Source organism: Chrysochloris asiatica, unplaced genomic scaffold (assembly GCF_000296735.1).
Source record: "Chrysochloris asiatica unplaced genomic scaffold, ChrAsi1.0 scaffold00082, whole genome shotgun sequence".
Taxonomy (NCBI): domain Eukaryota; kingdom Metazoa; phylum Chordata; class Mammalia; order Afrosoricida; family Chrysochloridae; genus Chrysochloris; species Chrysochloris asiatica.
In genome coordinates this window covers 12636453-12646885 of record NW_006408600.1, presented here as the reverse complement: position 1 = coordinate 12646885, position 10433 = coordinate 12636453, and the positions used below count along the sequence as shown (strand labels likewise).

General features: G+C 36.4%; 1 protein-coding gene across 1 annotated transcript in view; it reads left to right on the top strand.

Annotated features, from left to right (window-relative positions):
- The window catches only part of NNT (nicotinamide nucleotide transhydrogenase), a 200293-nt gene extending 192676 nt beyond the window's left edge, over positions 1-7617 (top strand). Inside the window, exons 19-21 of the mRNA XM_006865749.1 lie at positions 1650-1768; positions 4627-4742; positions 6618-7617. Coding sequence (XP_006865811.1) covers positions 1650-1768; positions 4627-4742; positions 6618-6767 — 385 coding nt within the window. The 3' untranslated portion in view covers positions 6768-7617. The remainder of the gene's footprint in view (positions 1-1649; positions 1769-4626; positions 4743-6617) is intronic.
- Positions 7618-10433: the final 2816 nt, after the last annotated feature.

Here is a 10433-nt window from a genome sequence, read left to right as displayed (position 1 = left end):
GGGAGTGGGAATGATCCTCGTTGTAAAGATTTGTTCCCTCTTTTGAGCTACTGCATCCATAGGTGTAGGTCAAGTTCATTAAATTGTACCAGATTACTCTTGTTTTCCTCTTCTTTCTTCCTTTAGTTGAGCTCTGATCATCCAGTCACTGAAGCCAGGATAAGTGGGTATTATCTACAAGTGTGGGTGTTCTTATGCATATGCCCTCTTTTCTTATCAGCTGGATGCTTCACTTTTCACTCTAGTCCTCTGTGGCTATGTCACTGACTACTGTGCCCAAGAGTCCCCAGGTCTTGCCACACTGCTGGCCAACTCAGGTTCACAAGAGTCTATTGAACATAGTAGGGCTTAGCTCGCAGCTTCATTGCTGTTTTTCCCTCACTTCCCCTTATCGGTGACGAACTTGGTCACCAATCAGAGCGTGTATTCCCACTGAGTCTTAGTCTTGGAAGGGAGTTTGCCCTGAGGGGACAATTAGTTTTGTGACCTCAATTCTCTGATGAATATCAGAAGAGTTACTGTGATTTTGAGTTTGTTCAGCTTTTTCTGTTTGTTGTTATTTGGGACATTGGCGACAACTTCTAAGTCCTTTAAGTGTTGATCCAGAAATTGGAAGTCCATTGACTTAGTATTTATTGAACTCACTGTGCCTGCTGTTGAAGATACCGTACAATGGAAGAGAGGTTGGATTAAAGGACTTTAGTAATATTTATTTAATAATATCATTTAATAATATTCCGTTATGTCTGAGTTGAAATTCCTGATATGCTCCGGTTTCCTTTAATATGAACCCTTTAATATGGGGTTTGATTTATGTATTATTTACTCTGTCTTTTAAACATTCTCATGTGTTACTATCACATTTCTTCTGTGATGCAGAATACTGTCATATCACTTTCTGAAAAAGTATAGACCTTTGACATCTTGCATCTGAGAATATTTTATTTTCCTACCTTTGAATATAAGGAGCTCTGGTAGCGTAGTGGTTACGAATCGGGCTGCGAACCGCAAGGTCAGCAGTTCGAAACTACCAGATGCTCCGCGGGAGAAAGATGAGACTTTCTGCTCCTGTAAAGATTTACAGCCTCGGAAACCCTGTACAGGGTTGCTGTGGGTCGGAACCGACTTGATGGCACTTAACAACAACAATAACCTTTGAATATAGAGGTAAAAGTTGAATGTAGAGTCAGCATTTCATGGAGTAATGTTGGTTTTTCAGGGAAAACATTTGATTTTGGTTGAGGTACATTTTCAAAAAATTTAAGATTTATCAGAAAGTATAATAAGAGAACACAATGCCTATTAAATATGAAATGGTATTACTTACTAATATTGTTGGCAGTTTATTGCACTTAAAATATATATGAAAGTATATATGAAAGAGTCAAGTTCTAAAATTGCACCCTTTCGTCACTCCCCTGAGGGATGTTATGGATTTTGCATACTTAGATATTGAACCTTCAACTTTAATATGAACTTGAGATTTACTATATCTGGGTTAATTCTATTCTGCTTGTTAGGGATCAGATAGTACCAGGAGAAACAGGGATGCCAAGAACAATGTGTGCAGATTTGGAAGTGATATTGGGGTCTCGTAGCACATTTTGACACATCGAGTAAGGCCAGCTGTTCATTTGTTTTATGTCTAGGTTTGGAATTCACCCAGTTGCAGGCCGGATGCCTGGTCAGCTTAATGTGCTGCTGGCTGAAGCTGGGGTGCCATATGATATTGTGCTGGAGATGGATGAAATCAACCATGATTTCCCAGGTAAGTGATGAGGGGAATGGTGAAGTCTAAATTTTCTTAGTGTGAATAAACTAATACCAGAATTGGATACAGATCTTGAAATTGGGGAAGTCAGATGAAGAGTATACCTGCATATGGTATAGTATGCAGTTGAAATGAAATAAATGAAAGACAGTATTGAACAAGGTTCAATTTTGTTTTTCTGAGCAGATCTGAAGGATTGCTGAATATCCTGGGAAGCATTGTGGTGTAATGTAGCATAGAGGTGAAGACTGGGGTTATGAGTAGACCTGAATTTTGAATCCACTTTCTGACTCTTACTAGTTAATAACTTTGAACGGAGTATTCAAACTCAATTTTATCATTTATATAATTATTTATGCTTCCGTCTGATTTCTGCTAATATCTTAGAATTTAGTGGTTTCCAGTTGTGCCAGTTCATGTTCAATTAAACAGTTTTTTTTTTTTTTAATAATAGAATTTCACTAGATAAGGTGCTGTGATTTATATGTGTCATTGGGTACATGTTGGATGCTAATGATACTTGGCTCAAGACCATGTTTGTTAAAATTAAACCACTTCCCTCTGGCAAGCATCCACTTAAGACTTAAAAACAAAACAACACAAAAAACACTATTGTTTATTATAGAAAATAATGAAATTGTGTTCCTGTCTAGATTCACATGGCATTTTTGGCAAAGTTCTAAGGTAGTTTATATGATAGTCATTAAAGAACGGATTTAGTCCATGTTAATTTTATGTCCCCTGTCAAATTTCACTGCTAAATTATGTGTGAAATCAGCCTGTTCCAGGAATTATGGACACAGCTTTAATACAGTACAGACTCGTAGACCATTGTCTTTTAGACATCGGTAAGCATCTTAAGTGGTCATTCTAAAAGTTGAAAACAGAATGCATTTTCTTGTAAAATCTTATAAAATAATATGAATGGGAAAATAATTTTGTAAAAGAGCTATAAATTCAGATTCGGTAGATCTGCTTGGAGTGGGGAAGTGTAATAGCACAAACTCCTATCAAGGATACTCAGGTTCACATGTAGACCTACTGGGTTTTTTGTTCTGTGACTTTGGCTAAGTTGTGTAAGCGCTTTTATAAGGTTCTTGGTACAGTGAATGATGTGGGAAACGTCTAGAGAAGATGTAAGGAATACACAGCCACTGTACATTCAACCATTTCAGGAGGTAGCATGTGATCCAGAACCAGTGGTATTGAGGGAAGAAGTTCAAACTGCACTGAAGACAGTGGCAAAAACCAAGACTTCAGGAATTGACAGAATACCAATTGAGATGTTTCAACAAATGGATGCAACACTGGGAGCGCTGACTTACCTATGCTAAGAAATTTGGAAGACAGCTAACTGGCCAAGCGATTGAGAAAATTCCTTCCCTATTTGTGCCCATTCCAAAGAAAGGTGATCCAACAGATTGCAGAAATGATGGGACGTTATCATTATTGTCACACATAGTTAAAATTTTGCTGAAGAGAATTAAAAAAATTATTGTAGCAGTACATTGACAGGGAACTGCCAGAAGTTCAGGCCAGAGGAGATGGAATGAGGAATATCATTGCTGATGTCCGATGGATCTTGGTTGAAAGCAGAGAATACCAGAAAGATGTTTACTTGTTTTTTATTGACTATGCAAAGGCATTTGATTGTGTATCACAACAAACTATGGATAACACTGCACTGAATGGGAATTACAGAACACTTAATTGTGCTCATAGGGAACTTGCACATAGACCAAGAGACATTTGAACAGAACAAGGAATACTGCATGGGTTAAAATCAGGAAAGGAGTAAGTCAGGGTTGTATTCTTTCACCATACTTAGTTCATTCAGTATGCTGAGCAAATCTCTAAAGCTGGACTATATGAAGAGGAATAATGATGGGAAGATGATCATTAACAACTTGAAATTTACAGATGGTACAACCTTGTTTGCTGAACATGATGAAAACTTGAAGCACTTACTGATGAAGGTCAAAGACTAAGCCTTCAGTTTGGACTGCACCTAAGTGTAAAGAAGACAAATATCCTCACAACTAGACCAATGAATAATATGATAAATGGAGAAAAGATTGAAATTTTCAAAAATTTAATTTTAATTAGATCCACCGTCAGCATCCATGGAAGCAGCAGTCAAATTATCAAGTGAAACAATACACTGACAAATCTGCAGAAGATGTCTTTTAAGTATTACAGAGCAATGATGTCACTTTGTGGACAAAGTGTACCTGATCCAAGCTATGGTATATTCAGTTGCCTCTTAGCATGAGAAAGCTGGGCAGTGACTAAGGAAGACTGAAGAAGAATTGATGCCTTTCATTTATGGTGATGGAGAATATTAAATGTACCATGGACTGCCAGAAAAATGAACAAATCTCCTGTGAGAAGTACAGTTGGAATACTCTTTAGAAACAAGGATGATGAACTTGGTCTCATGTACTTTGGACGTGTTATTAAGAGGGACTAATCACTGCAGAAGGATCGTGGTGGTAAAATGGAGAGTCAGAGAAAAAGGGAGACCCTCAATGTACTGGGTAAAGTGGAGAGTCAGAGAAAAAGGGAGACCCTCAATGTACTGGGTTGACATAATGGGCTTAAACATGGGAAAGATTGTGAGGCTGGCACAAGAGCAGGCAGTGTTTTGTTCTGTTGTACGTAGGATGCTCTAAGTCAGAATTGACCCGATGACACTTAACAACAACACAGTGCCTGCCACCAGTCATCATCCTATAAAGATTAGCTTTTGTTGTTATTACTATGATTATAAAGTCAGATCACTATAATTTGCCTGAAAAGAAGTGAAAATGACACATTGGAATTTTACATTTCCTCTCTTTTCTTTTACTGTGCAGACACTGATTTGGTTCTTGTAATTGGAGCAAATGACACTGTTAATTCAGCAGCTCAAGAAGACCCCAACTCTATTATTGCAGGCATGCCAGTCCTTGAGGTCTGGAAATCAAAGCAGGTAATAGTCAGACTTGTATTTTGTTCTAATAATTAAAGATCACTTAAATTATGTGCATAGAACTTTCTCTGGTTACTTGATAGGAGATTATGATGCCGTTTAGGAGGCCCAGGAAGTTAGATCACGATGGACCTACTTCCTTATATATAAAGGAGGCCAGGTGGCACAACAGTTAAAATGTTTGGTTGCCAACTGAAAGGATGGCAGTTCTAACCCACCAGCCACTCTGCGGAGAAAGATTTGGCAGTCTGTTTTCGTAAAGATGAGGGAAATCCATGGCACAGTTCTACCTTGTTCTGTAACGTCACTGTGAGTTGAAATTGATGTTATGGCAAGGTTTTTTTTCTGTATATCCAGCGACTCTCTGTTCTGTGGCTACCAGAGAACCTGAGTGAATACCCTGATCACTAGTAGAACCAGATGAGATTATGTGGATAGATTAGCACCATCTTTAACTATAGCTGAAAAAAGAGCTCTGAGCCTTTGGAATGATTCTGGCTGAATTCCAGATCTAGTCCAGTGAAACAGATGGATTTCCTCTAGGACAGTGAGTCAGTATCATCGCCTTCATATATGGAGAGAAGCAAATTTTTTTCTTTCATTTTTTGAAAGGGAATTTGTATGTTGTTATGGAGTGTCTAGCAGAAAGGTGATTTAGAAATGCAAGTAATTACTCAATGCATAGTAAAGTGAACTTTGCTCACGCACTGAGGAAGCTAATTACCAGATTTCATAGAACAAAAAGGCTTGTGAATTTTCCTGTGCCCCACATCTCTTTACTGCTCCTATTTACCATGTCATATCTGCATTTAAAAAACCATAATAACAAAATACACATTTTCCCTTTAGTTTGGTTTCTCTATATTATAAATATGGTGAGTTCAAAACTTATGACATTTGTAGGTGAGGGAATGGATATGAAATAACTCATGTATATAAAAAACGATTGCCTCATTAGCCAGTATTTGGAAATTTGCAGAGTACTAATGCTATGTGAGGCATGGATAAATTCCCGTTTTTGTATGGATTATGTGTCCTTGAAAACTGTAGGAAGGCTTTTCATTTCATTAAGTGTGGACTTAACTGACAGCTTGAAGTCCTAGTGTGGTGCTGTTGAATAAGCACTGAACTGCTAACCAAAAGGTCAGCAGTTCAAACCCACCAACTGCTCTTTGGAAACTCTATATAGGGTCGCTATGAGTTGAAACTGACTTGATGGCACTTAACAGCAACATCAACAATGACAGTAGCAATTTGTAATTATAAATGTATGTAATGCATTAATATTATACATTGACCTATCCGTTTCATTTTGCTTTTTATGAGCATTAGATATTACCTCTGTCCTTATGTGAAGCTGGATTGTTCTTTGTTTCCCATGGGCTTTTGCCCTAGAGCTTTCTAATACACTTCTTAAAGTGACAGAGGAGGCATCATGCCCTGCTTTCTACTCAGTTACATACATTTTAGTATTCGTGGTAGAAGTGGTTACACTAAGTTTGTTCTTTTTAGCACATTCATAGAAAGATGTTTATTTTCCAAACTATATTATATATAGTTTTTCTAGAGAAAAGCTCTGAGAACAAAATAATCACTTGTAATCTTATCACATTGAGATTGTTAGCATGTTTTTTTTAACATGTTAGCATGTAACTATTGTTAACATGTTTTTTCTTCTAATAGGTCAAGAGTATGGGCACATTTGAAAATAAAAGTTAACACAATGGAAACATGAATTTCAAAATACTCCTTGGGTATTTTAAAAGAACTAGTCATGGCACATTGTTCAAAGTTGAATGCAGGGCAGTGTTTGAGTGCCCACTGCATCTTAACTGGCCTGCTAAATAAATCCTCTCACTTCCTTTTGGTTTCCAGGTCATTGTTATGAAGAGGTCTTTGGGTGTTGGGTATGCTGCAGTGGACAATCCTATCTTCTACAAGGCAAATACGGCCATGCTTCTAGGCGACGCCAAGAAGACATGTGATGCCCTGCAAGCGAAAGTTAGAGAATCCTACCAGAAGTGAATACTAAAAGATCAAGCCTTTGTCTAACAAAGTCACATCTTCAATTGTGTGAACCGGCAAATAGTGTATACAGTATACATGGCTGATACACAGCTATAGGCAAGTTTTTGGAAGAATAGTAAGACTTTGAAGAAAGCAAAGCCAGTAGGAATTTTTCAAGATCAATGAATGGTTCCCAATTTTAAAAGGGATTGAAAGTTCTAAATGTCTTTCTGTGCCTAATTTTTGTGCTATGAATAAAAAATATTTTTAAAAGAAAAAAAAAATGCAGTCTCATTTTAGATGTAATCAAGTAGTTTTTTTGTTTTGTTTTGTTTAATTATGATTCCTCTTCAGTCAGCAGTATTTTCAGAAATTAAGTGTTCAGGATTTCAGGACTTTTAATATACATGGGTCTGAAAAATCCAACACAGTGTAAACATTACATGCACCTGCATTTGTTTATGCTTTTTCACCAAATGTAACTAGTTTGAATGTGTTAGAAATTCCTGCACTATCCCCTTGCAATTTAATCGTACTTTGAATTAATCATATCAGATAGGTTTCAATTTTACAGATTGTACTTAAGGTTATAGATTTCAGGAGTATATTTTATTACTTCTATTTTAATACATTAAAGGACTAGATAGTCTTTCAGAGATGCTGAAAACAATTAAATCATTCTTTTTGTATGTTTCATTAGAACACAAATGAAACACATGTAATTTGAAATCAGTGTTAGCTGTATTTCTGAAAACCCCATTTCCAATAAGAGATAGCTCAACTTCCAATTTATGGTGTATGGTACTGTTTTATTAAGTGCTCACTTGAGTGGAATTCAAATATTTGACTAATAAAATGATTCATCATGATTACATAGTAATGTAGCAATTATTTCTTGTGACAAAAGACTAAAATTGAATTGTTCTGCCAGTTATTAACATCTGGGAAAAGACTTACTACTATGAAACTGATAAAATTAATTTTTAATTATTTACAAGTATAGATTTTTAAAATCAGAGTATGTCTTTTTTTTTAAAAAAGTTTTTATTGTGAATTAGGTGAAAGTTTACAAAGTAAATCAGTTTTCCATTCCATAATTCATACACATTTTGTTTCAGTTCATTGATTGGAATCCCCACTATGTAACATTGCTTATTCCGTTTCCTCCCTGTAATTCCATTTCCATTCCTCCTTTTCTACTACTTTTGAATCTTGTCCTGGTATAAATGCTGCCTTTTTAATTTCAAATGTTTGATACTCTAAGTAATGCATACCTCCTTAGTGTTATTGGTCCCCTTAGAGATGCGTCTTTTGCTAAAGTATGCCTGCCTTGAGGTCTTATGTAATTGATGACATTTGAGAAAAAATGGTGGCACTGTTTAAGCAACCACTTTGTTTATCTGAATACCAGTAAAGACCATGCCTTTTTATAGCAAAAATCTAGATTTCAGTTTTGAGTTCTACTGTGGCACTATAGGATAAGCACTGGACTGTTGACCCAACGGTCAGCTGTTCAAATCCACCAGCTGCTCCTAGAAGACCTTATTTAGGGTTACTTTGCAGTTGAATTGATTCAATAGCACTTAATAACAAAAACAATACTTTGCTCTCTGTAAAGGGGCTTTAGAAAGTTTATGGAAAAATTCTATTTTTTCATGAACTTTTTGAAGCCCTTTTGTGTATGTTCTCTAAATAGTAAATGTATAGTGAATACTTAGAATCTCTCTCTCTATATAATAAATTTTGTACTAATTTTCTCAAAGTAATTAAGTAGTAACTCACCTCTAAATCAGAAAAGCAATGAACTAATACAGCATTTCTTACTATAATGTACATTTTCCCCCAGATTTTAACTCAATGTCTATTGGTTTGGTAATCGGTTTTGGTTTTCTATGCCTGAGGTTAAGATCAGAACATGTGTGTGTGCACCTATGTGTGTGTATGTGTGTCTTAAAGCAGGAAAGGTTCCTTAAAAATTTTTGAGTGATAAATACGATTTGTTAATTGATATCAGGTTACTAATAGGCTCAGGCCTGAATTTTATCATGAAAGTTCTATGAGGAGAAAGTAGGCAATGTCTTTATTCATGTCCTTTCCTTTTCTCAAAGTTGAAGTTAGTATATCTGGAAAGCAGTAACTTGAATTTATTTATTGATTTAGAGATAACCCTTGCATTCAAATTATACTAAAAATAATCACATTTGGACTTAGTAGTTTGCTTTTGCTTTAGTATAATTTTAGTAAAAATATTTTTCTATGAATGTGTATATTTAGGATAATCTCTGTTTTCCAATTGTGTCAATTGAATTGAAAATTTATACTTACATGTACTTTATTGGCTAGGATATTTAAAGGAATTTTTGAAATGAATACTCCAAAAGGCTGGTGGTGTTGGATTACTTATTATCGTGAAGTTTAAAAACAACAAAAATCATTTTTTTCTATCCTATTTTTTATTTCTCCCATTTTGATAACTCATACAACTGTTGTTGAGGGTCATCAAGTTGATTCTGATTCATCATGACCCTGTATAGGGATTCCAAGGAGTGACTAGCAGTATAGTGTTCATCATTACAGCATCACACCATACAACTGTTGTTGTTGTTGTTGTTGTTAAGTGCCGTAGAGTCGGTTCCGACCCATAGCGACCCTGTACAGGATTTCCGAGGCTGTAAATCTTTATGGGAGCAGAAAGCCTCATCTTTCTCCCGCGGAACAGCTGGTAGTTTCGAACTGCTGACCTTGTGGTTTGCAGCCCAATTCGTAACCACTACGCTACTACCAGCTGTTCCATGGGAGAAAAATGAGGCTTTCTGTTCCTGTAAAGATTTACAGCCTCGGAAACCCTGTACAGGGTCACTATGGCTTGGAACTGACTTGACAACATTTAACAACAACAAAACAACAAATAAACTACTAGTGTTGATTTGTCTAAGTCTTATTAACCATCCTTTATTTTTCTCAGAAGGAGCCATAGTAGTTAAATGTTTGTCTGCTAACTGAAAGGTCAGCAGTTCAAACTCACCTGCTGCTCTGTGAAAGAAAGATGTGGAAACCTGCCTTCCATATAAAGATCACAGCCTCGGAAATCCAGTGGTGGTTGCAATAGCTTTTTATTTCTAGTTTGTCTTAAATTGGGAGTTTGTGTTTAAATTACTCTTCTAAGTAACGAGTGTCCCAGATATACATGTGTGTGTATGTGGTTTTTTTAAATTATTATTTTAAATTTTTTCCAACAAATTTTTACTGCATGGTGGTGGGTGTATGCTATCAAGTCAGTTCTGACTTATAGTGATCCTGTATTGGGTTTCCGAGGCTATAAATCCTTATAGGAGCAGAAACCCTCATCTTTTTCCTGTGGAGCGGCTGGTGGATTCAAACTGCTGGTCTTGTGGTTAGCTGTCTAACATGTAATCCACTACAAAGCCAGGGCTCCTTTTTTTGCTACATAAACCTTCTTTATCATTCTCCATAGAATGTTTTTTCCTAGGAATTGGCATGTTGTTGTTGTTAAGTGCCCTTCAGTTGGTTCTGACTCATAGTGACACCCTATATAGGGTTTCTGAGGTGAAACTGGTAGGTTTGAACTGCCAACCATGTGGTTCGCAGTCCCGTGCTGATCCTACAGCGCCACACCAGAATTATAGAGAGTACTGTCCTCTTCATGCTGCAAATGAGAAAACA